The sequence below is a fragment of the Carassius auratus genome, chromosome 2 (genome assembly GCF_003368295.1).
Source record: "Carassius auratus strain Wakin chromosome 2, ASM336829v1, whole genome shotgun sequence".
NCBI classification, from domain to species: domain Eukaryota; kingdom Metazoa; phylum Chordata; class Actinopteri; order Cypriniformes; family Cyprinidae; genus Carassius; species Carassius auratus.
This window is the reverse complement of record NC_039244.1, coordinates 294683-321669: the sequence shown is the minus strand read 5'-3', so window position 1 is coordinate 321669 and position 26987 is coordinate 294683. Positions and strand designations below refer to the sequence as shown.

The 26987-nt window shown below is 36.3% G+C and overlaps 1 protein-coding gene across 2 annotated transcripts; it reads left to right on the top strand.

Moving 5' to 3' along the window:
- The first annotated feature begins 1631 nt into the window (after positions 1 to 1631).
- On the top strand, positions 1632 to 25116 carry LOC113111371 (regulator of nonsense transcripts 1). 2 transcript variants are annotated; one of them, XM_026275999.1, is made up of 24 exons: positions 1632 to 2000; positions 3555 to 3691; positions 4689 to 4778; positions 4874 to 5041; positions 6162 to 6342; positions 6430 to 6591; positions 7478 to 7565; positions 7813 to 7911; positions 8215 to 8323; positions 9585 to 9744; positions 9823 to 9941; positions 10842 to 11006; positions 11171 to 11285; positions 11930 to 12073; positions 13233 to 13446; positions 14155 to 14272; positions 14499 to 14655; positions 14880 to 15022; positions 15817 to 15991; positions 16251 to 16332; positions 16820 to 16981; positions 17659 to 17882; positions 18004 to 18126; positions 24960 to 25116. In XM_026275999.1, exons 1-23 carry the CDS (start codon positions 1830 to 1832, stop codon positions 18121 to 18123), a joined length of 3303 nt encoding a protein of 1100 aa, XP_026131784.1. In that variant the 5' UTR covers positions 1632 to 1829; the 3' UTR covers positions 18124 to 18126; positions 24960 to 25116. The 2 variants fall into 2 exon arrangements, with proteins under 2 accessions (XP_026131784.1, XP_026131793.1); XM_026276008.1 differs by having other exon boundaries at positions 1830 to 2000; positions 7478 to 7562.
- Positions 25117 to 26987: the final 1871 nt, after the last annotated feature.

Below are 26987 nucleotides of genomic sequence, written 5' to 3'. Positions count from 1 at the left end.
TTCTGGAGCGTGATAAAAGAGATAATAACCATGTCTGTCTGGTCATTAAAGTGCCAATGTGAACACACAGACTTTAGGATACGAGCATCGAATCTAAATGTTTTTCCTCATTTCAAGCCGGTAATGTACAGGGAAAACACAAAGACACATGAACCTGATGCCTTTTGAGTAATGTAAGGTTACTTTCTATCAGCACTGTTAAGACATTAACTGTGTGGTTTTTATTTACATGACTTCAATGAAATGTGAAATCATGAGCTGATTGTAAGAAGATGTTTGTCTTCTCTCAGTGGAGGTTATTCATGATTTTCTCATGACATTTCTTTCATACTCTTTGTAAAATGCTGCATATCATATTGTATAATATTCCACCATAATTTCTCAGTCCATTATTTGATATTATAAAATGTCATTTGAATTGCTTATGACTTTTTTGTTCGCTTGTTGTTCTAAGATTTTTACTGGGATCTTCTCGATCACAAACCCAGTGGACCAAACTGATTATGCTGTGAACCTTTTTTTTTTAAATGTTGCCTTAAACACAAAGCATTTCTTTGTTTCCGTTGACCCATTTTATTGTATTAAATATTCTGACATCTATTACAGTGGTGATTATTACGTATTCATTATTATTCCCACTGTTGACACTGTTTTTACAAACTGTAGTTCTCCATAAAAAAATTCTGCCTTATTTTTAGTAGTTGTTTTTTATTCCAAAATCTTACATTTATAAGATTCATCTATATTATACATTTATATACACTGCAATTGAAAGAAATTAATACTTTTATTCAGCAAGGTAGTTTAAAATTGATAAAGAGAGAGTAAAGTCTAGTGACAAAAGGTTTGTATTTTGAATAAATGTTATTTTTTTTACTTTTTATTCGTCAAATAATTTCTAGCATTGATAATAAATCAGCATATTAGAATGATTTCTGAAGATCATGTGACACTGAAGACTGCTGAAAATACAGCTGTGCATCACAGAAATAATATTTTAAAGTATATTAAAATAGAAGACTTTAAATTGTAATAATATTTTATAATATTCGTTTTTTTCTGTTTCTGATCAAATAAATGCAGCTTTGATGAGCAGAAGAGACTTTAAAAAGTAAAAAAAAATCTTACTGATCCCAAACTTTTCAACAGCAGTGTATGTAATACAAATATAATAATTTAGAATTCATAATCAAATGTATAATGATTTCCATTTGCCAATATATAATAGTTTCTAATTATAATAATTTATATTTCGTTTTATTACACAGAAAGTATTAAATCACTAGTGAAAAGTTTAAAATTATACAACAGTTTTAGATGGAGCCAATCTTGTCACTTTAGCACATTACACTACACATTCACATAGTGTATTATATTGTCTTTATTTGTACTCTTGCTAAACCAAAGTCGGTCAAAGTGGGTAAAATATTTTTTCATAAAATGCATATAATATTTCAGAAAAGCTAAACCTTTATTTTAAAGAATTTAACATCAATAGAAGCTCTATGATCGTCTGTATTTTCATGACAGCAATTTGTTTACAAAACAAAACAGCTCTTTTCCTGCAAAACAGCGAATGTGTGTAGACGTCAGCGCTGCCGTGCGCTCTACGTCGGTTGCGCTCCCCCGTGACGTCACTCGAGTGGGAGTCGAATCTTCTCCGGAATCGCTCGATTTCATTTCTGCACGAGCTCGTCGCGCGCGCGCGCCGTTTCCTTCGCTTCACTTCGAATCAAAACAAACGTCGCCCGACGCTCCTCGGACGCTCGCATCACTGAGGGATTATTTCTGTTTTCTGCGAAAAGACAGCCAGTAAAGCTATAGAAGAGATGAGTGTGGAGGCGTACGGGCCGAGCTCGCAGACGCTCACCTTCCTGGACACGGAGGAAGCGGAGCTGCTCGGGGCCGACACGCAGGGCTCCGAGTTCGAGTTTACCGACTTTACGCTGCCCAGCCAGACCCAAACTCAAGGCCAGACCCAGAGCCAACTCGACAACCAGGTATAAACGTACAAAACACAGAATAAAGCGTTCTTTCATGAGGAACGGTGCGCGTTTGAGTCCAAATATGGCGAGCTAGCAGGCGTTAGCCGCGCGGTAGCGTTAGCAACGAGAGAGCAGGCCGCCTGAGAGAGAGAGAGAGAGAGAGAGAGAGAGTGTGTCTGTGTGTGTGTGTGTGTTGAGTGAATTTCATTAGTGCTTTAATTTGTAATTTGCTAATAAATTACAAACCAAACCTAATAGCTCTTATGTTGTTAATTGTAGTGATGAAATCTGTTACGTCAGGTCGTTGTTTAGGTTGGTTAACTTAATTAGCTGCAGATCTCAGGTGTGTGTTTGTGTATTCTCAGAGGGACTACGTTGGTGTTAAACTAATTTACTTAAAATATTTAACAGCAGCTTATTCTCAGAGATGAGGTGTGCTTTACAGATGGCTTGAGTTAGCTACAGCTGACAGGTGTGTGTTTGTTTACTGTGTTAATGTTATAATAATGATGTGATGCAGAGGTTTATTAACTGTTTTGGTGTTATGATAACATGCATTATTATTTGATCATCGACACACGTGGTGTTTTGTTTATTGCGGTAGTTTATCTCACATTTACACTGCTGTTCAATAGTTTGGAATGTGTCAGAATTTCTTTTTTAGTTTTTTTAAAAAAAAGAAGTCTCTTCTGCTGATCAAGGCTGCATTTGTTTGATCAGAAATACAGAAAAAAAGATGAATATTGTGAAATATTATTGGAGTTTAAAATAATGCTTTTCTATTTTAATATATCTTTAAAATGTAATTTATTTATGTGGTGCAAAGCTGTATTTTTCAGCATCATTCCTCCAGTCTTCAATGTCACATGATCTTCAGAAATCATTTTAATATGCTGATGTTTTGCTGCTTAATTTTTTTTGGAAAATGTGATATGTATTTCAGGATTTTTTTATTTAAAAAAAATATATATATATTTTTTAAAACAACGTTTATTTAAAAAGTACTCCAATAATATTTCACAATATTAATGTTTTTCTTTTTTCTGATCAAATAAATGCACCCTTGATGAGCAGAATAGACTTCTTTAAAAAACATTACAAATCTTACTGATCCCAAACATTTGAACAGCACTGTATATTGATGTTATAATAACGATGTGATGCACTGTAGATGTTTATGAACTATTTTGGTGTTATAATAACATGCATCTTATCTGACGTTTGAAACACATGGTATATTGTTTATGGCAGTAGTTTATCTCACATCTGTGTTTCAGAAGGACTTTTATGAACTACACCTGTTTTATAAGAGCACGTTTGATTAGAGAGGTTACTTTTGTATGGTATCTATTATTTACAGCCAGGTGTGTTTTAAATGGAAATTATTTGATTAAATTATGTTTGTTTTAATAATGCTTTATCTGGTCTGATAAATCTTTATCTAAATGTGTTTTTGCTGGTTCAAGTTGCAGATGTGTGTGATTAAAGGGTGAAATGTGCACTGCATTCATTGTACATTTTGATATTTGTTTGTATGGTAGCCTTAAAGGTGAAATGTTTTGCATTCAGGTGAACGGGCCTGATGGTATTCTGCCCAACGGAGAGGACGCAGTGGTAAAGACCAGCCAACTTCTGGCCGAGCTGAACTTTGAGGAGGATGAGGAAGATACTTACTACACTAAAGACTTGCCGGTGCACGCCTGCAGGTACTGATGACACCTGCCCTGATCGCATGCACCATAATCATGTGTCTGCAGCTGTCAGAGCTATACAGTAATGCACAGCTCTCTGAAATACTTGCATCTGATTGGTCACTTCCAGAATTCTGTTTAATTACACTGTGCTGTCTAATTGAGATTTTTCCCAGGCAACTTATTTATACAAAAGATTATGCACCACTCCTCTGATTGTACATTATGCTTGATGTAGGTCTTTTGTTTTTGAGCTAGATATTTATTAGCCAGATTTTAGATTCTAATTAATATGAAAATGTTGCATTGAAATGAAAACATTTGAATATATATGAAAATGTAGATATTTTGTATCTACATACACTACCTGTCAAATGTTTGAGTTTTTATTTTAAAGAAATTTGTTTTTATTCAGTGAGGGTGCATTAAATTGATAAAAAAAAAAGTGACATTACAGGCTTTTCAAAAAAAATTATAGAAGAAATATACGGAAATATTATGTTTAAATATTTTTATATTTGGTTATAATCAAATGTTTTGAATTTTGTGTTCATGAAAGAATCCTAAAAAAAATATTTAGGACAAAGTCCAACCAAACTATGAGGCAGCACAAGTGGTTTCAACATTAATAATAATCAGAAATGTTTCTTGGGCAGCAAATCAGTATATTAGAATGATTTCTAAAGATCATGTGACACTGAAGACTGGAGGAATGATGCTGAAAATACAGCTTTGATCGCAGAAATAAATTGCATATAAAAATGTATTCACATGAAAAGCAGTTATTTGAAATTGTAATAATATTTCACAATATTACTGTATTTACTGTACTTGTAATCAAATAAATTCAGCCTTGGTGAGTAGAAGAGACAAGGAAGCTTTAATAAATCATACCAACTCTAATATTTTAAGTGGTAAATGTACTGTATAGAAGTATAAGCAGAAGAAGTGTGACTATTAGAATGCTTCAGTAATTATTCTTTGGGCTGGTTTTTGTTTTGTGTGTTCGCAGCTACTGTGGCATCCATGATCCAGCATGTGTGGTCTATTGCAACACCAGCAAGAAATGGTTCTGCAACGGCCGTGGAAACACCTCTGGCAGGTGAGTCCACCAAGTTTGTGCTGTTAAATTCAAGCTACTGTGTTGTTAAGGCGTGCGTGAAAGCTGATGGTTTTTGGTCACGTTTGTTTTCTCAGTCATATTGTGAACCACTTGGTGAGGGCCAAATGTAAGGAGGTGACGCTGCATAAGGACGGGCCGCTGGGAGAGACGGTTCTGGAGTGCTATAACTGCGGCTGCCGTAATGTCTTCCTGCTCGGCTTCATCCCGGCTAAAGCCGACTCTGTCGTGGTGCTCCTCTGCAGGTACAACTCATCGTCTCCTTTGCAAACCGTTTATTTCATTCCGATTCACAAACTCATATTCAGTAACTATAGGAAAGGTTGTTTTGATTAGGATGACGCAAATCTAAATCGATGTCTTTTAGGCATTAGTCATTGGTTTAAATAATAACAATAAAAATAGCTTTTTTTACCAGATAGATTTCCCCTTTATGGTTTGTATGTGGCACTTTAAGGCTTTTGAACTTAAAATTAGATTTTTGGATGTGTGATGGTACAGGCTTACTGAAAATGTGAAATGGGAAAGTCCCTAAAGTTACCCGTATTTTCATTTTTACATAATGAGACTGGGCGTAAGGGTAAGAAGAAACCAGGTTTGTACTTGACGTGCCTCGTATGCTAGAATAATTGCTTTTAATGTGTTTATATTAGCGTGTTTATAAATTAATGTTTTTATAAATATTTTATTTTCCTTATATAATTTCGATAAATATTATGTATTAATAAATGCATTTATAAAAACAATGCCTTCAATTCTTTTCTTTTTCTATAGAGATTGTCCCTCATATTAACTGGATGAATTTTATTTTGTTTAATTTGAGCATTCATGAGTGTACAAACATACCATAATTCAGTTTACATATAGTACTCAATGCAATCATGCAATAAATAATATTTTTCAGTATAAACAAGAACAGTTTCATAATGTTTTTTTTTACATTTTAACAAAAAAAAAAAAAAAAAAAAAAAATATATATATATATATATATATATATATATATATATATATATATATCTTAAAATAAAAATAAAGGTAGAAATAGCAACTATGTACATCCAGGGAGAGAACTTGAGGCCTAATTAAATTCCATTATTTTAAATTCTATTAAATTTCAAGTGATTATTCTATATATTGATCTCCTTCTAGTTACATGATATAAATGCACATTTTCCAGGAGAATTATTGTTTTTGTAATATTTTATTTTAAATGTTTTGTGTAAATTTAATCTCACCACTTGAACCAAAGAAGACACAACAATATTTTTTTGCTCTGGTTAATCAGAAGCTGTCAACCATTGCTTTTCAAGCGTGTGCAGTGCCTCTGTCTCATGGGTGTGTGTGTGTGTTTGTGTGTGTGTTCAGGCAGCCGTGTGCCAGTCAGAGCAGTCTGAAGGACATTAATTGGGACAGCTCTCAGTGGCAGCCCCTCATCCAGGACCGCTGCTTCCTGTCCTGGCTGGTGAAGATCCCGTCCGAGCAGGAGCAGCTGAGAGCCCGTCAGATCACGGCACAGCAGATCAATAAACTCGAGGAGCTCTGGAAGGTATCGTGAACTTTCTGATGCATACGAACGCAGTTTTGAGCATCCTATTGTTGTCTGCATGACTCTACGTTCTGTCATGCCGTGCAGGAAAACCCAACAGCGACTCTGGAAGATTTGGAGAAACCTGGAGTGGATGAGGAACCCCAGCACGTTCTTCTACGCTACGAAGATGCCTATCAGTACCAGAACATCTTTGGGCCACTGGTCAAACTAGAGGCTGACTATGACAAGAAACTCAAAGAGTCCCAAGTATGAAAGCCTTTCTGCCTTTCAGCAATTCCCATGGTTAAACTAGTGTAAAATTATGCTGATGAAGACTGTTTTAGTAATTATTTATTTTTTGGTTAACCTGCTGCTTGAACTATGGAGTGCAACAGTGGCCGCACTTTTTAAAAACCGAAAGTACTTTTCCCATTCAGTTTCTTCATAGGCAAAATCAATAAATAGTTCAGCCATGAACCAGACCAACCAGTTTATTACAAACTATTCAAATATATCTTAAGATTAAGAAAACTGATTCAATTATTCACAATGCTTCATGGTATTGAGTGCTCACTCTTAGACCAGATTTCTGTTTTTTATTGTAACAGCCTCAGATTTTCGCCAGGAATTTGGCTATTAAACATGATTTCATAAAAATAAAGCTAAAATCACGACGAGTTATAGCTAGTACAGATGCACATATTATCACTTTACATTACAGTTTATAAGTCTGTCTAGAAACATTATTGCAAATTATTGCTAAAAATCTGTAAATTGATGGGATTTTTTATTTCTGGAATATGACTCTTGCAAGCAAAAAAGTTTTATTTTAAAATTCTTTAGAAATAGGGCTGCATACAAAGTATTTAAAGTGCAATTAATTTATCAAATATTGTGATTGCAAATTGAACTGTAAGATATAGTTTTCATATTGGATGAAATTTCATATCCGTGTCTAAAAGGATGTTTATAAATTATGTTGTGATTTCATTAATTGTGCATCCACATTGTTTTCATTTTAAATTCTATTTAATCAGTTTAATCAGATATTTGTCCTGACCTTTTCTTGTACCTGAGATTTTATTTTACTACTGCGAATGTTAAAACCTTTGACATTTATTCTGCTTGCTTGTCTCCTGTCTTTTTACTTCAGACTCAAGACAATATAACAGTGAGGTGGGATTTGGGACTGAATAAAAAGCGGATAGCTTATTTCACTCTGCCCAAGACGGATTCAGGTGGTAATAATTACTTTCATCATCTTCTGTGTCTACAAGTGGTTCATATCCATCCCATCCCTAACACCGTGTCCCATGCATCCCTCATCGATGTGTGCACGGACCTGAGTGTGTGTACGCACTCATGTGTGTTTGTGGTGCTGTACTGTGTATGTGATGGATATATAGCTCAATTAGAGGAATTCAAGCATAAATCCACGGGATGCGGTCTCTCTGACTGTGTTTTCTCCGTGTGGGTGTTGTTTATCAGACATGCGACTGATGCAAGGAGACGAGATCTGTCTGCGCTATAAAGGAGACCTGGCTCCGCTGTGGAAAGGGATCGGACACGTCATCAAAGTCCCGGACAGTATCCTTTCAGCAAAGATCAAACTCGCTGTTGTCACACAATTGTTCTCTCTTGATAATGTGCTTAGGCATGCATTGCTCAAACTTAGGATTTATGATTTGATAAGCAAACACCCAGAACACCGTAGCAACATAATTGCAACCTCTGCATAGCAAAACTCATACAACACGCTTGCATCGTGACCGTGAGTTTTGCAAGCACTCATTATATCAGCAGAAAGACAGTAGTGAGTTCTTACTGTGTTTTTTTGATGTACTAGTATCTAAGCATCTATGGTTGATTCCTTAACCGAGACCCTCTCAGATTATGGAGATGAAATCGCCATCGAGCTGCGCAGCAGTGCTGGTGCTCCTGTGGAGGTGCCACATAACTTCCAGGTGGACTTTGTCTGGAAGTCAACATCTTTTGACCGGTTAGTCCTGCTATATCTTTTACTAGTCCTTTAAACTGTTTCCATTTACTTTGCTACATGTATACAGTATAATTCACCCAAAAATATTAGGAGTAGTTCACTCAACATTTCAAATTCATTTCACTTATTTATTTTCATGTCAATTTAAATTACTCAATTTCTAAATTTAAAAAATTATTTCGTGCATGCAAATTAAACATTTATGAAAAATGCATGCAAGAGTATTTTAGTACTGAGATGCTACTTTCCTTTGTATTAATATTCTTAATTAGTATTTATTTTTATAATTTAAATGTAAATTTAAAAGTTTTATTAAATTTTTTATTTATTTTTGTTATATATATATATATATATATATATATATATATATATATATATATATATATTATTATTTTTTTGCATATGTCTGTGTAGGTTTTATTCCGGTGTGATTTTTAGTACATGAGGTTAAACTATAAAATGAAATGAGAAATGTTGCCTTCTCAACTAGCTGAAACTAAAATATATTTTGAAATATTTTATTTATATTTTATTATTCCAAAAAAAGAAAATTTTATTTACATGCCTTCATGTTTATCCAAACGTGTTTGTTTTGTATGGGCTGATTAAAATTATGAAGAATACACTGGTTTTATTCATATTTGAAATTAATGTATATTTATATATTTTCCATTTTAATTTTAGTTTTATTATTTATAAAAAAATATGTAAAATAGTTTTTTGTTTTTGTCATTTTGCATTTTTGTTGGTCCATGTGTTTTTTATAAAAAAAGATTTATATTTTAGTTTGTTATTAAAACTAAATAAAAAAAGACTAATTTGTTGCAACTAACTGAAATAAATGCATAAAAAATTTTTTAAGTTAACACTTTATTTCAAGTAACAGAATTTTTTATTTATTTTTTTTTAGTTTAGTTTAGAATTTAGTTAGTTTAGAATAATAATTATGCAATTAACCATGCCATCACACTCTATGGAGCTTTCCAAATCCAAAAAGATCATAAATGATTGCATAATAAACACATTTTTCACATAAAGCTGCCCTATGACATCTCAAGTTATATAATAGTCTCACAGACTTCTCCTGAGATTCTTCTGTTTGTCTTTTGCAGGGTTTTTTTTTTTTAGTTTAAAAGTTTCAGTCCTGATTATTTGTGACTGTATGAAAAAAAACACCTGTGTTCCAATTATAATTTTCAAATTAACTGTTACTTGAAATATTCTAATGATCCGTGAACCTGCTTTTGTTTGTCTTATGTAGAATGCAGAGCGCCTTGAAGACGTTTGCGGTGGACGAGACCTCGGTGTCCGGCTACATCTACCATAAACTGCTGGGTCACGAGGTGGAGGACGTTATCATTAAATGCCAGCTGCCCAAACGCTTCACTGCGCAGGGCTTGCCAGACCTCAACCACTCGCAGGTACAGAACCGTCCCCTCCTCTGATTCAGCCCTTCGTCTTCAGGTTTCTGAAACTCATCTTGTTTTGGCATGATGTAGGTTTATGCTGTGAAGACGGTGCTTCAGCGACCCCTGAGTCTGATCCAGGGGCCTCCAGGAACCGGAAAGACTGTCACTTCTGCCACCATCGTCTACCATCTGGCCAGACAGGGCAACGGGTGAGACGCGTTCCCTGATTCTACAGTGCATTATACTCTTTCAAGTTCATTCATTTAGTCAACAGGCCACTATATTGAATATTTAATCATGTCATTTTATAAATATCTTATAGTTGTAATATTAGGGTCCTAAGATTTCCACAATATGGAAAACGCAGATGGAATCTCAATCCAGTATTAAAATGATGCAAAATGTCTAGGAATTTGGTATATTTTAATTGAATAAAAAAACAAAATGAAAGTAGAACTGTACCCTTCAAATCAAATTTGTCTCTAAAATATAAAATCTCTGAAAGACTACTATTTAAATATGTTAAATATATGAAGTGTTGTTTATAGAAAAAATAAGGTTGAAGAAATTGTGACGCATATTATTATTGTACAGTAGAATAGTTCTAAAAGAGTAATAATAATACATTTAATAATTCATTTTTTGAGGATTGTCGCAGTCATGTTTTGATTATATTTTATGCTATGTTTGATGACCAATGGTTTTTATAATACATATGAATTAAATCATAGATTAAAAACAAACACACATTTATTCTATTATTGTAAAAATTGTATGTTGTTAAAATAAAACAGAATTTGGGGGGAAATAAAACTTGATTTCTTAAGGCCAATTTTATATATATATATATATATATATATATATATATATATATATAATAAATTACTGTTAAATTGTATAGATTTCATGATTTCAATAATTACGCATGCTTTTTGATTTGTAAAATAAAGTTTTACCTTTAAAACGGATCCAGAATTCATTTTATGCTCAAAAATTAGAAGCGGAAAAAATTGAATCTAGAAAATTGTAAACCGAAAAAGAGTAAATTTGGGGAAAATAGGGCCAAATAATAACAGAGTGTTTGTTTTTGTGTCAATCTCATGGTTTAGTCCGGTTCTGGTTTGTGCTCCGAGTAACATCGCAGTGGATCAGCTGACAGAGAAGATCCATCAGACGGGGCTGAAGGTGGTTCGTCTGTGCGCTAAGAGTCGTGAGGCCATCGATTCCCCGGTGTCTTTCCTGGCTCTGCACAATCAGATCCGCAACATGGACAGGTGCAGACTTTTCTGTTCTTAATTTGATCTCTGTGTTTTTGAATGAATGCTTCGTTAAGGCTGGCATTCCCATTATTATCACTCAGATTTAGGGTTGAGATATAAATGCTTTATAGCGTGGCAGAGATCTTATGAGGACTGATGTGTGTCTGTCTTTTTTGCAGCATGCCAGAGTTGCAGAAACTGCAGCAGCTGAAGGACGAAACTGGCGAGCTGTCGTCTTCTGATGAGAAACGCTACCGAGCTCTCAAACGAACCGCTGAGAGAGAGCTGCTCATGGTAAACCTTAGACACTAAATGCTGGAATATTACACAGCGAAATTAAAATTTTCTAGAGTCTGAAGTTGAGTTTTCAGTGTGTTTATTTATATAAACAATGCAGGCGGTGGAGCACAATAATGCTTAAGCTGTTTTCTTTGGCACTGGAAATTCTAAATTCGAATTTTGCACTAAAATATCAAAATTCAAATCATATTCGAATTTAAAATGCATAATTTCAGTTAGGGTGAAGAAAAGCTTTTGGTTTCTCTCCTGAGGCCACAAGAGGGCGCTTCAAGCTTAGTATTACTATTGCACGTTTATTCAAAGCGTAAGAAAACATGACTGTGAAAAAAAACGTATTTAAAATAATCTTGATAAACCAATTATAGTTAACTAAGTTGCTTAAACAACTATAAACAAAACCGCATCATGTATGCATGCAGAGTTAAATGATGGAACGGAACACTGAATGTGAATTTACCCGGGGCTTATAAGGCAGCCTCCTTAATGCACACCTAAAATACGAATGCAATGTTTTTATTTTAAATTCGACGAATATTCGAAATTATATATTTTTTGACATCCCTACTCGAAAAAGTTTTTGTTGTGTGTTTTTTTTTATATATAGAAGAAAAAAAAATCTAATGTTCTCTGTCTCTCAGAATGCAGATGTGATCTGCTGCACATGTGTGGGTGCGGGTGACCCTCGCCTGGCTAAGATGCAGTTTCGCTCCATCCTCATCGATGAGAGCACACAGGCCACGGAGCCCGAGTGCATGGTGCCAGTGGTGCTCGGGGCCAAACAGGTGTGTGACAGGACACGCTCACCTTTATCTGATGTTTATTAATCTGTAAACAATTTGCACATTGTGTATGTTAGCACAGAGACATTACATGATTTAAATATGCTATGATTTCTAGAAAAGTTGTACCTGAATATATAAGTCACATCTGGTTAAAATTGCAGTGTTGAGAGAAAAAACAGACAAGTCGCATTTTATGATTACATTCAGAAATAATGCAAAATTCTGGTAAATAAAACCCAATGTGTTTTAGTTTCATACACTTCACAAAGAATCTTTCACATTTAATCAGGTGAATTTACCTGACAAAATATTAACATAATAAAAACTAAATTAGTAGTTTTACCCTCAATTAAATTGAAAACAGAAAAAAAAAAAAAAAAAAAAAAATATATATATATATATATATATATATATATATATATATATATATATATTAAAAACACTGCATTTAATGCAATCCTTGTATTCACGTATATTTATGACACACATTTACTAAGTTCAAAAAACAATGATCGCCAATGATTTCTGATATTTTTAGTAAAAATATAAACTATAGTGTTTTCTGCTTTAACACTTTAAATGATGTGATTATAGAGATTAAAAGTGAGCGAAAGGAAGAACATAAATGTTAAGTTAATTTCAGTAAGAAAGTCACTTTGGATTATTTAAAAATACAAGTCCCTTTACATTTCTTATGCCGTATTTTTCGGACTATAAGTCGCACCTGAGTATAAGTCGCATCAGTCCAAAAACATGTCATGATGAGGGAAAAAACATATTTAAGTCGCACTGGACTATAAGTCGCATTTATTTAGAACCAAGAGAAAACATTACCGTCTCCAGCCGCAAGAGGGCGCTCTATGTCTTCAGTGTAGACTACAGGAGAACTGAGCAGCATAGAGCGCCCTCTGGCGGCCGGAGACGGTAATGTTTTCTCTTGGTTCATTTCTCTTGGTTCAGGTCAAATTAATTTTGATAAATAAGTTGCACCTGACTATAAGTCGCAGGACCAGCCAAACTATGAAAAAAAGTGTGACTTATAGTCCGGAAAATACGGTTATAAAAAAGGTGACTTATGTTCCAGAAAAATCCAGTACTTTAAATCTGTGTGACTGTAAATGATCTGTTTAGTAAGTGTACCGTCTTCTCCCTCTGAAAGCTGATTCTGGTGGGTGACCACTGTCAGCTGGGTCCTGTGGTCATGTGTAAGAAGGCAGCTAAAGCAGGTCTGTCTCAGTCTCTGTTTGAGAGGCTGGTGGTCCTGGGCATCAGACCCATCCGTCTGCAGGTGCAGTACCGCATGCACCCGGCCCTCAGCGCCTTCCCTTCAAACATCTTCTACGAGGGCTCTCTGCAGAACGGAGTCACCGCTGGTACGGCATCTCAACTTATTCAGTGTTTGTATAAAATTCATGAGGTCCACTTATAATGTTAATAATATTATTAAAAACATCATAATTCAGAAAACAATGTTCTTAGAACGTTTCCTCTCAACATTATGAGAATGTATCTCATAGTAATAATGTCAGGGACGTTCCATTGACAGAATTTTAAGCACAGGCCTATTTGTTCCAACACTGACATGACATTTCAACATCATATGACCCCTTTAAAGGGACAGTTCACTCAAAAATAAAAGTTACCCCATGATTTTCTCTTCTTCAAGCCATCCTAGATCTATATGATTTTCTTCTTTCAGACGAACACAATCAGAGTTACTTTAAAATATTTATAGATATCTTTCTTATACAAATGCATCGCTTCGCTTCAGACGACCTTTATTAACCCTCGGGCGCCATGTGGAGCTCTTTTTATGATTAATGGATGCAGTTTATTTTGGTTCAAAATCTCATCACCCATTCACTGCCATTATAAAATTGGGAAGATCCAGGAAATCCCATAGGTATTTGTCTGAAAGAAGAAAGTCAAATACACCTAGAATGGCTTAAAGGTGAGACAATCATGGGTTAATTTTCATTTTTGGGTGTACTATGCCTTTAAATTCAGTTTAGATAGAGTTGTTTAGTTATATAGAGATTATATTCTGTGTGTCACGTTGGTGTTGTTCTGTTGTTCTCCAGCTGATCGCATCAAGAAAGGCTTTGACTTTCAGTGGCCTCAGCCCGATAAGCCCATGTTTTTCTACGTGACCCAGGGCCAAGAGGAGATCGCGAGCTCTGGCACTTCTTATCTCAACAGGTAGATCTAAACATCCCACTCTCAACACAAATATCAGATGCATATTGAACACAAAATGCTTTCTCAGAACAGCAAGGCTCATTGTGATAGGCTGGCTTTGTGCAGAACTGATTCAAAAAAAGTCAAAACCTTTGAAAATCCATAAGCTTATTAATAAATGCTCCTTACCAGCATTAGATGAAGTTTATTCAAAGGGCCAGTCTGATACAATCATCTCTGTGTTCAGGACTGAGGCGTCTAATGTGGAGAAGATCACAACCCGTCTGCTGAAGGCCGGAGCCAAACCTGACCAGATCGGCATCATTACACCCTACGAGGGCCAGCGCTCTTACCTGGTGCAGTACATGCAGTTCAGCGGCTCTCTGCACACCAAACTATACCAGGTACAGAGTCCAGACTACACCTGTAGACTGATTTCAGCCGTTCTGTTGCATAAGTGTACTCTAGACACTCACTGGGGCATTTTAGGGTGTCAAAAAAAAACGCTTTTTGTTGTAAGATCAGCTTAGATTTACTGTAGTAGTGGCTCTTTTTAATGGCTGTTTGTCATCCAGTATCACGCTGCAGCGTGTCAGAGTAATGTATTGATGCGTGTGTGTGTCTACAGGAGGTGGAGATCGCCAGTGTGGATGCGTTCCAGGGCAGAGAAAAGGACTTCATCATCCTGTCTTGTGTCAGAGCTAATGAGCACCAGGGCATCGGCTTCCTGAACGACCCACGGCGTCTCAATGTGGCGCTAACCAGAGCCAGGTAACAAAAGCAGACTCTTAGAGAATGGAGGGAATTTCCATTTAGAATCATTCAAGAGTCTGTATGCACTGCACAGAATCCAGTCATAAAATGGAATTTATTACCCTGGAATGTCTCAGAATTTGACTTAATCAACATAATCAAATTGCAGGGTAGTGTTTGTGTATATTAAACCAGAAAGAGACTGCTGTTTAGAATCTAGAGCTGCTCTGAGAGAAAACTGTCATCACATACACACACAAACTCAAAGCTCTTCACTAGAACCCACCAAAAAAAGAAGAAATTAGGACAGTTAAATTACTTAATTTAATTTACGTAACTTAATGCAGAGTATATGTTCTTAAAGTAATGATAAAAACAAATTATTTTATTAAAACATTTTTAAAAAATGTTTAAATTTAAACTGTAAACCTCTGATGTGCAATGTCAAAAAATAAAAGGAACCGTTAAATGTTAAAATTTGATTATATTTTAAAAAGTAAAACTATTTAAATGAAATTTGATTGCTATGGTTTTTGATAATAAATTTGCTTTCAATCATAAAACACAGAATCCAGAAAAAGTAGGGCAGTGGTATTGCTAAAATTTTAATTAATTCTGAATTTGATAGACATGCTTTTTGATTATTAACATGCATTAAAATATTCAACTGGAATCCAGAATTTTTTTTTTTTTTTTTTATGTATATTGCGCATGTTATATTTATTTGTGCATATTTTATGCATTTTTGGAAAAAAAGCTGATTTATAAAATGTTTTCCTTGTGTGTGTTTGTGTGCGTGTGTGTGTGTGCAGATATGGCGTGATCATTGTGGGCAACCCTAAGGCTCTGTCCAAGCAGCCTCTGTGGAACCACCTGCTCAACTACTACAAGGAGCAGAAGGTTCTGGTGGAAGGACCGCTCAACAACCTGAGAGAGAGCCTCATGCAGTTCAGCAAACCACGCAAGCTGGTCAACACCATCAACCCTGTGAGTAACACACACACACAGTCACAGTCAGGGCTTCTTCTGGCTCTTTTTCATGCTGATTCACATGCACGGCTGTACATGCATGCAAAGCTGCTTAATTATAAGTGCATTTAAAAATAAGCATTGCATTAATAGTGCTTCTGTATTAGTGCTTTCTCATGCATCCTGTAACATTACATTCACCACCAAGATAACAAAAAAAATTTAATAAGCATAAGTCGCAAAATGCTTCTCCTAATAGTGTAAATGTGTGTTTCAGGGAGCCCGTTTCATGAGTACTGCCATGTATGACGCGAGAGAGGCCATGATTCCTGGATCTGTGTATGATCGCAGCAGCACTGGTGAGAAAACCATCACATAACCATTGCTCATGTCTCACTGCAGTTGTAGTTAGTTCTAATTTAGTTTCTTATTTCTTATTTTTATTTATAAATTAATTTAATTGGTTAGTTTAAGCATCAACCAGATGAATCCAGTGTTATTCTGTTATATTTAACTAAAACCATAAATAAATATAATATAATATATAATTGAAATAAACAAACTTTTACAAAACATATTTAACTAAATAATTTTAAGCAAAAGCGAATAAAGAAAACACAAAATAATATAAAATATATATATAACATAACAAAAAAAATTGTAATTTATATACAAATTCTAAAATAAATATGAAAAATATAAAACACAGTTCAAAATAGAAACAAAAATCATAATAATGTATCGATGATAATATAATAACACTGTTATTTCATGATGAACCTGCTTTAGTAATGCTTATTTGTGACAAATATTGTAATGTAATTTGTCACTCGTTTGTCTTTGCAGGGCGTCCTTCTAATATGTACTTCCAGACTCATGACCAGGTCGGTATGATCGGGACGGGGCCGAACCCCATGGGCTCCATGAACATCCCCATCCCGTTCAATCTGATGATGCCTCCCATGCCTCCGCCTGGGTACCTGGGTCAGGTGAACGGACCCGCAGCCGGTGAGAGAAAGCCCCAAAATACTCCATTAAGACACCTTGGCTAACATTAGAAGCAGTGTTGGGGGGTAACGTATTACAAGTAACGCAAGTTATGTAATCAGATTACTTTTTCAAGTAACTAGTAAAGTGATGCATTACTTTTTCATTTACATCCACCAGTTACTTTGTTTTCCCATTTACTGACAAGTCTCCTGGAAGTACAGAGGGGTACATGAAGTTTTAGACTTGATGTGAATGTGTATTAATTCATCCTACAGATATAGTATTCATCAAAATGAATTAAAACGGTGAAATGCAAACTCGGAATATGACGCAAACCAGAAATAATTAAATATGTAAAATAGCAAAAATGTATCTAATCCATTTTATTAACTAATGTCTTTGTTTAAACTGGATCATCAAAGGAAAGCAGCATTCTAACTTAGCAAAAATGACTTTAGATAAACTAACTATTGTGCTTCATTGTTTGGAACGCATTACGCTCCATGAAAAGTAACGTAATTAGTTGCTTTTTTTCAGGGAATAAGACAATATAGTAATGCATTACTTTCAAAAGTAACTTTCCCCAACACTGATTAGAAATGAACTCTACTTGGCTATTTTAATGAGTTTAGCTACATGTGAAGGTGAAGCGGGAATCAGAAATATTAATCAGTTCTCTCTCTCTCTGTTTACAGGTCGTGGTGCTCCTAAAGGAAAGACCGGGGGTCGTGGAGGTCGTCAGAGGAACCGTGGCACCGGTAATCACGGCAGCGGTCAGGCCAACATGCCGAACAGCCAGGCCAGTCAGGATCTAGTGTCCCAGCCCTTCTCTCAGGGTCCACTGACCCAGGGCTACATCACCATGAGCCAGCCGTCACAGATGAGCCAGCCTGGATTGTCCCAGCCCGAGCTCTCACAGGTGAACTCACATCACCACATTTGAGTGGGATGCTATAAGCCTCTCGAGTCTGGGTCGAAGCTACCTTGTTTTGGTAATCCTGAAGTTTTAAATTCAGTGTTTGGTCTTTTGTGTGAAACAGGATAGCTACCTGGGTGATGAGTTCAAATCCCAGATGGACGTGGCGCTTTCCCAGGATTCCACCTACCAAGGAGAACGGGCATATCAACACGGAGGAGTGACTGGACTCTCACAGTACTAGAGTGTAAGACGACACACACACACACACACACACACACACATCTTACAAGACCACACATACACTCCCGTTCAAATGTTTGGAGTCGGAAGGCTTTTTGAAACAACGTAACCTTGACTCATTAAACAGATCAAAAGTAACAGTAAAGACATTTGGAATGTTACAAAGATTCTATTTCAAATAAATCCTGTTCTTTTGATCTTTCTGTTCATCTGTGAATCCTGAAACATTTATGCATCACGGTTTAGACAAAAATGTTTCTTGAGCAGCCAATCAGAATATTAGAATGATTTCTGAATAAATACTATATAGACATAAAAAAATACAAATAAGTAAAATGATTAAAATACCATTAATTATTACATTAAAAATAATTTATAACGATTATAGAATAAAAGAAAAATAATAAAAATTACTAAAACTAACTAAAATTAAAAACAAAATATAAAAATTAAAGAAACTATATTAAGTTTTTATGTTTATAATAAATTTAAACTAATACGAATTAAAGAAAAACACAAAAAAGTTACTAAAACTTAAATGAAATTGAAAACACAAATTTTATAATCTAAAAAATGACCTCAGTGAAGCCCAGTTTTAAAACCTGATGCTTTTTTGTTCAATTTAAAAACAGTAGCTAATAAGTTTACAATAGCATCTTTGTGTGTATGTTTTTCTTCTTATCTACCCTCTACGGACACCTTGGCAATTGAATCGCCATTGGATAGTAAATATTTTAGTAAATACTTTAGTAAACACTGATAGGATAATAATCATACGAATTCTAATTAGAACTATAAAACACATTAAGAATTACTGAGGATTAATGAGCTGCTGGATTCATGAATATTAATCAGGTTTTGTGCATTTGCTTGAACTGATTTGCTGAAATCAAAACAGGGATGATAATAGGTGAGCGCCAGCCAATGAGATTGCCATTTGCACATTAACTCCACCCACTACCGGAAAACCCAGCTGTTCTTAAAAGCTGAAGACTTCTATAGGAACGCTGTTATTTTGACAGGAAGATACAACAAAGAATATTGTTTAAATGTAGCACGTCCATTCTCTCTCTCTCTCTCTCTCTCTCTCTCTCGGTGCATACTGGGAAGGGTTGGGGTACGTGTGAGGGTGTTCACGAGGAGAGGAAGACTGATTTTGGGTTTTTTTTTCCCGCATATATTTTGTTTGTTTTTTTGGTTTTTTTTTTTTGTTTCTAAGTCTATGAATGTTTTGTTGTTTTTCTAAAAATAACATCTGATTTGTTTTGTGAGTGTTTGTGAGTTTTTGAGGCGGCACTGGGATGGCGTCTGTCCCTGCGAGGACAGTGTCACAGGTGTCGCTCCGCCATGGAATCAGGTGTGTACCAGCTCAGGGCGTCACTGTTGAAGACGTGTTGCTGGCAATCGGTGAAAAAGTTGGGTATGAGAACATTACTACGGCATCCAGGATGAATAAAGCAGTGGTGGTTTTTGTCGAGAAGGAAGACATAGTAAATCAGTTGATAAGCGACGGAATTGTGGTAAGTGGTGATTTTCTTATTATCTCACCGCTTGTTGCTCCGACAACGAGAGTTACGATATCCAATGTGCCGCCTTTTATTCGAAATGACGAAATTGAGAAAGCTTTGTCGCGATATGGAAAAAAGGCTAGTGAGATTAAGATGATCCCGCTGGGGTGTAAAAACACTGCTCTTAAACACGTTATGTCTTTCAGGCGGCAGGTGTTTATGTTCTTAAATGAACCAGAACTGGACATTTCGTTCAGAGTCATGCATGAAGGGAAAGCGTATTATATTTACGCAAACACGGGTAGTTTGAAATGTTTTGAGTGCGGGGATATCGGGCATAAACGGCACGCATGTCCACATAAGGCCCAGGTTAGTGAAGTTGAAGTTAGGCCTAGTACTTCTACTGCTGGTGAGAGCAGCAAGTCAGCTTCTGAGGATGTGCAGCCTCAAGCTGGATCACAGAGGAACATCGACAGTAATGGAGTGAGTGAAAGTCAGACTGAGAATGTCCATGAAATGGTTTATTCTGGTAAAAATAATGATATTTCTGAATTGGAGGACGCTAGTGTACTGAATGATGATGTAGCTACGGTTAGCGTTGAAAGGGTTTTTAATGAAAATTCTGAAATGTCTAATTCTGGTGAAATGTGTTATGCTGATTCGGGGATGAGAGATGATGATGCTTTCTCTGATATATCTGACATTGGATCACAGTGTGGAAGTGTGGACGATGTGTATAAATTGCAAGATATAAATAACTTCCTGGATGAGACCTTTGGAAGAACTGTTGAAGTTAAAGATTTTTTTCCTGATGAGAATAAATTCATACATACAGTGAAATTGTTGCAGAGAAATGTTAGCTTTGATGCGTTAAGCAAACAAAAAAGATTCAGGTTGAAGAAGATGTTAACAAAGCTAAGAAGGGATAAAATAAACGTTTCTCAAAACAAATCAAATGTTTAAGTCACATGTGGTGAACATTTCTCTTTGTTTTTTTGTTCTTTTTCTATCCTCTTTATATTTTCTTTCTTCCATGGAGCTGTTGAGGGTTGGCTCTTTAAATATTAATGGGGGTAGAGATGGTAATAAATTAGCAATGGTATCGGAGTTATTTGGTATTAAAAAAATTAATGTAGCTTTCTTACAGGAAACACACTCAAGTGTAGACAATGAATCTGAATGGAGTAGATGGTGGGAAGGAACGAGTGTTTTAAGTCATGGGACAAATATGAGTGCTGGCATAGCCATTTTATTTGCTAAAGGAATGAATGTTAATATTTTAGCTGTTGAAGAAATTGTAAAAGGAAGAATATTGTTGTTAAAAATCAAATATGAGGGATTTGTATTTGTACTGATAAATGTTTATGCATCCAACAATGGACCTGAGCGTGTGAGGTCTTTTTTACAATTGAGGAGTGCTATTCAAAAAATTGATGACGATGTTTGTACAATCATTGGAGGTGACTGGAATTGCACTATTGATTTTATTCTTGATAGAAATGGAGAAGAACCCCATCATGAGTCAAGTGTTGTATTGTTAAAAATTTTAAAAAAGTTTGATTTAATAGATATTTGGAGAAGAAGAAACACGGGAATCAAACAGTATACTTGGCTCAAAGCATCTAATAATAGGGTTAGCGGAGCTAGATTAGATAGATTTTATATAGGTAAAGAATGGAATAATAAAATAGCTGAGGTTTCTATTTTTCCCGTTGGTTTTTCAGATCACCATTTGATATTGTTTACTTTGAATATGAAAAGAACTTCAAAACCAAACTATTTTTGGCATTTTAATACTAAACTATTACAAGATGCTTTATTTTGTGAGAATTTTATATTCTTTTGGAATGACTGGAAGTTAAAAAAGGTTTCTTTTGAAAACGTGCTTATGTGGTGGGAGGTCGGTAAAGCAAACATAAGAACCTTTTGTCAGAATTATAGTTCATATTCTACTTCCATGGTGAAAGCAGCGGTACAAAAACTTCAAAGGGATATACAAGCTTTGGAGAATATTCTTGTGATGAATAAGGATGATGGAAGGATAAAAAATGAACATTTGAATAAAAAGAAAGAACTTGGTTCATTATTACAAGAACAAGTGAAAGGAGCATTAATAAGAGCAAGAATTTGTTCTATTAAAGACATGGATGCTCCTTCCTCATATTTTTTTAATCTTGAAAAGAAAAGTGTGCAGCAAAAGCAAATGTATCATCTTCGGCGGCCTGACGGGGTCATAACCTCTGACCCATTGGAAATAAGGAAACTGGCAGTCAATTTCTATACGGATCTGTATGATGTTGAGACTTGTGATCTTGAATGTATGTCTGATTTGCTGAGTGATCTACCGAAATTGACAAATGAACAGAAGGAATCCTTGGATGGACAGATTACTTTCCAGGAGATCACCGAGGCAATGAGACAGTTATCAAATGGCCGTTCACCAGGAATTGATGGCTTGCCGGCAGAGTTTTATCAGACATTCTGGAATGTACTTGGAAGTGACTTGTATGAAGTTTTATTGGAAAGTGTAAGGAATAAGGTACTTCCTGTAAGCTGTCGAAGAGCAGTCCTTTCCTTGCTCCCTAAAAAGGGGGATTTGTGCCTGCTAAAGAACTGGAGACCTGTCTCTTTATTGTGCATGGACTATAAAATAATTTCAAAATGTTTAGCAAATAGGTTGAAACATGTTTTGGAAGTATTAGTTCACAGGGATCAAACATACTGTATTCCTAATAGGTCAATTATGGACAATCTTTTTTTGTTAAGAGATGTCATTGATCTTAATCAATTCAATAATGTTGACCTGGGTGTTCTGTCGTTAGACCAAGAGAAGGCTTTCGATAGAGTTAATCACACATATCTTTATGAGGTTTTGAAAAATTTTGGGTTTGGAAAGAATTTTATATCTTATATTCAACTGTTATATTCTGAAGTGTTTGTGATTGTGAAAGCTGGTGGTGGATTGAGTGCACCAATACCTGTGTTAAAAGGGATCAGGCAAGGCTGTCCACTGTCTGGACAATTATATAGCCTTGTTATTGAGCCTTTGCTGTGCAGGCTAAGAAGAGATCTCAGTGGAATTAATGTCATGCGTGGAATCTCCATATCAGCGTATGCTGATGATGTAACTGTTTTTATTTCAAATCAAAATGATGTTAATATTTTAACTGAAACAATGAGAAATTATGGAAAGGCATCTTCAGCTAGGGTAAATTGGGGAAAAAGTGAGGGACTTATTATTGGTCAGTGGAAGGGTGGGAAAGGACCTCCAAAACTACCTGGTGGATTGTTGTGGGAAAGGGATGGGCTGAAAATGCTAGGGTGTTTTTTTGGAAATAAGCAATTTCAGAATAGAAATTGGGAGGGAATGCTGGTAAAGGTGTCTGCCCGATTGTTTAAATGGAAATCGCTATTACCATTGATGTCATACAGAGGAAGAGTTCTAGTTGTGAACAATCTGGCTGCCTCAACTTTATGGCATAGACTCATTGTAATGGAACCACCTGAAGAATTGATTTGCAAAATACAGAGGACATTTGTGGATTTTTTTTGGAGTGGAGAGCATTGGATTCGAGCGGCAGCTCTCTACCTTCCAGTGTACGAGGGAGGTCAAGGTCTGGTGGATGTGCGGAGCAAGATCTCTGCTTTTAGAATACAAGCAGCACAGAGGTTTCTGTATTGTAAGGATTTAGCTTGGACTGAGACTGCAAAAATGATTCTACAAAAAGCAGGTGGTCTTAAATTAGATAGACATCTGTTTTTAATGGAACTGCATAAAGTGAATCTGTCCGAAATTACACCTTTTTACCGGTCAATGTTGCACTCTTGGAGAACTGTTTTTAAAGTGGAAAGAGATGTTGATGAATCTGGGAGTTGGATACGAGAGGAATGCTTGTTTTTCAACCCAATGATTCAGACAAGACTTTTGTCAGCTGTAAGCGTGCGTGCATGTTTACAAAGACATGGCATTGTGAAGTTGGGGCAACTTTTAAATAATGACCGATGGGAATCTGTGGAAACCTTGAAAGAATTGACAGGATTAAAGTCCTCACGCTTGACGGAAAAGCTGGTGGAAGAAATTGTCAATGCATTACCAAGTGGTTATAGGAAAAGCATTGGACAAGGATTTCTGTCAGACCCAAGTAATGAACCGGACTTTCCAAAAATAAGAGTTGCTGCTGTCGTCGGTGAAAGACAAGAGGATGAATCCACAGGTTCAATTTTGTCTTTTAAAACTCCACAGCTGGATTTGTTTAAAACAACATCAAAGAAAGCCATATATAACACTGCAGTAAAAGTTTTACATCAAGTGTTACTCAGAGGACAAAAGATCTCAAGGTGGCCAGTTTTGTTGAAGGCAGACTTTCTTGTAAGAGATAGATGGAGAACTCTGTATAAACCTCCAATCGAGAAAAGAACAGCGGATCTTCAATGGAGAATAATTCATGGTGCAATAGCTACGGACAAACATGTGGCACACCTGAACCCAGTAGTAGGGGTGGGATGTAGGTTCTGTGGGGAGGAAGAGAATTTAGAACATTTGTTTTTAAAATGTAAAAGATTGGAAGGTCTTTTTGATGTTCTTAGTAGACTGTTTCAAGCTTTGGGTGAAGATTTCTCAGAGGAAGTTTTTATAGGGGGTGTGAAATATAATTTTTCAAAAAGAAGGAAGATGTGTCTGTTAAATTATTTAATAGGAACTGCGAAATTGACAATATGGAAAACCAGGAAAAATCGAGGTTTGCAGTTAAATAGTACTAATGTTGAAGTGATGTTTAAGAAATTAGTAGCTGGCAGACTAAAGATAGAATTTGTATATTATAGTCTTGTAAACAATGAGACGGGTTTCAGTGATCTGTGGTGTGTTAATGAGGTTTTGTGTGTTGTTTCTGATGGACATCTGGTTTTGCAAATGTAATTTTTGTAAAAAAAAATTATTTCTTCTATATAATGTGAATTGTTTGAAGATTTAGTGTTGTTTTAAATAAAGTTTTGTAAAACCTCTCTCTCTCTCTCTCTCTCTCTCTCTCTCTCTCTCTCTCTCTCTCTCTCTCTCTCTGTGTGTGTGAAAGAAAGCGACGGTGATTTGTGCGCCTTCACACTAGAGTTTACGGTGCCTACATCAAAAACAGGTTATCTGAGAAGTTATTAGACATTGCTAATGTTAAATATCATTTAGTCGCCAGAATGAAGATTTAGTCACAATGTAGAAAGTTGTGTATTTAGCTCCAGTTTGCTCTTTTTCTAGCCATTTATGAATGGAGAACCACCTCATGCGTGTAAGTCCCCCATTGCTAACGCTGTTGTGTTTCTCCGTCTGTGTCCGCAGGTTGTTGGAACAGGAGCTAGGCCTGTGCTGTGCTTAGTTCATCAGCATTTTAAATATGGGTAAATATAAAAAAAGAACAAACATGGATGCCCGTTTACCACTGTTACAACTGAAGCACCATGGTGTGAGAGCAACAGGAGAGAATCAAACCAATCACAGGAGGAGTAAAGCTGGACAGGACGAACGAGATCGTGTGAGTGGCGGGACTACACATCCACCATTCGTTGAGGAGAGGGGAGACGCAGTGTTAGGAGGAGACCAAACACGAGATCTTTCGATCTGCAACTCTTGCAGCGTGAAGGAGGCTCCTGGAGCGCAAGGGACCCTTCCCGGCCTCCTCTCTCTCTCTCTCTCTCTCTCTCTCTCTCTCTCTCTCTCGAGCCGGGCTGCCGACGTCAGCCTCAGGCCTTGCCCTGTCAACAGAGACGGAGCCAAGATGAAGTTCTCTTAAAACTACCTGCAGAAGCCACGCTTGCTCTGTCGTCTCCACGAGCTGAGAGAGGGGGTGACGTATTTAAAGTAATTACAAACGCTTTCCAAGCAGCTGATTTCCGGGAAAATAAAGAGTGCCCCTCAAAGTTGACATCTGACATTCGGGTTCTACCACCGCACATCTTTGAGAGAACGGACGCTTGTGGGAAGAGTTTTCACGGTTTGTTTCATTCGCTTCGGAGCGCCTCTCGTCTCCAACCAAGGTGCTAGGACACTCTGAAGGACGATTCAACTTTGAGGAAAGGGTAACAAACGGAGGGCCTGTCACATCTCGTCTGCTCTCCGCTAGGTGATTTGGGTTAGAAATGGCTTTGGGATATTTCTTTTTTTTTTTTTTTTTTTTTTAAATTCCTTTTTGTCCCCTGCCGAAGGGATCTATCCTTTCCTATTTCCCTCTGTTTTAAAATGTTTTTTGTTCGACTAGAATAAAAGCAGTCAAGTAGAACCGCTCTATTTAGCTTTGCTTGATTTAAATGTGGCTTAAAAATCAATCCAGATCACCCGGATCTGTGTGTCGGGAACGTCGTCGGAAATCTGGTGAAACTTCTGTTCAATGTAACATGTCAATCACAGCAAACTCCTCCCACTGCTATTCTGTCCAATCAGATGAAACCCGATCATCTGAATCTTTTCTATTTGGTACGAGACAGATGTGTCAATCACAGTAGACCCCTCCCACTGCTATGCTGTCCAATCAGGACGCAGTCGTATTATTGTTGCGTCTCAGAGACCGCCGCACAGACAGGTGAGATTCTCGCTGTTTTAGTGTCTGACTTTAAGAGGCTCGTCTTGCACTCTTGCGTTATGATGTCAGAGAGAGCGGGCGTTTTTTACGCTCCCAACAGATGTGTGTGTGTGTGTGTGTTTCCTCCATTATTATTTGTGTTGTGGTAGATTGTAGTTTTGCATTTTCCCCCATTCTAGTTGCTTTTTCCTCCTCTTCTTAGTAGCTTGTATTTTATTTGTATGCAATCTGACGTGAAGTTCTCAGTATGGAAATTGCTCAAGTTTCTTTGGTTTCGACGGACCCATTCAGAGTTTTACGGCAGCTTTTAACATCTTTTCCGACCGATCCAGTCGCCTCAACTTTGTACTTTTACTTTAAAGTGTTTGTACCTTGATGTTACTCCACACTTGCAGCCTTTAGACTTTAATATTACCCAAGTACCACCACTCGCATTTTATACCATCGAGCACAGATTTATTTTGAGTTCTCTTTTTTTTTTCTTTTTTTTTTTTGCCCACAAGAACAATCATGATTCGTTCATAACCAAGGTCGCAAAAATGTTGATGCGACTGATATATTCAGACTTTTCCAATGTTAACCTCTGATTTTAGAATTAACTCATTCTCTGAAAATCCTTGAACAGGTTTAGTTTTCATATTTCATACTTCATTTGTTAACGTCAGTGCTCGGATTTGATATGACATCAGCCCAAATGTTTTCCAATGAGATCCTAACATCCACAACAAGGCCAAGGTGATCCACAGCCATGCGTTCTGGTTATTATCGAGTGTGAAGAGACTGGGATATTC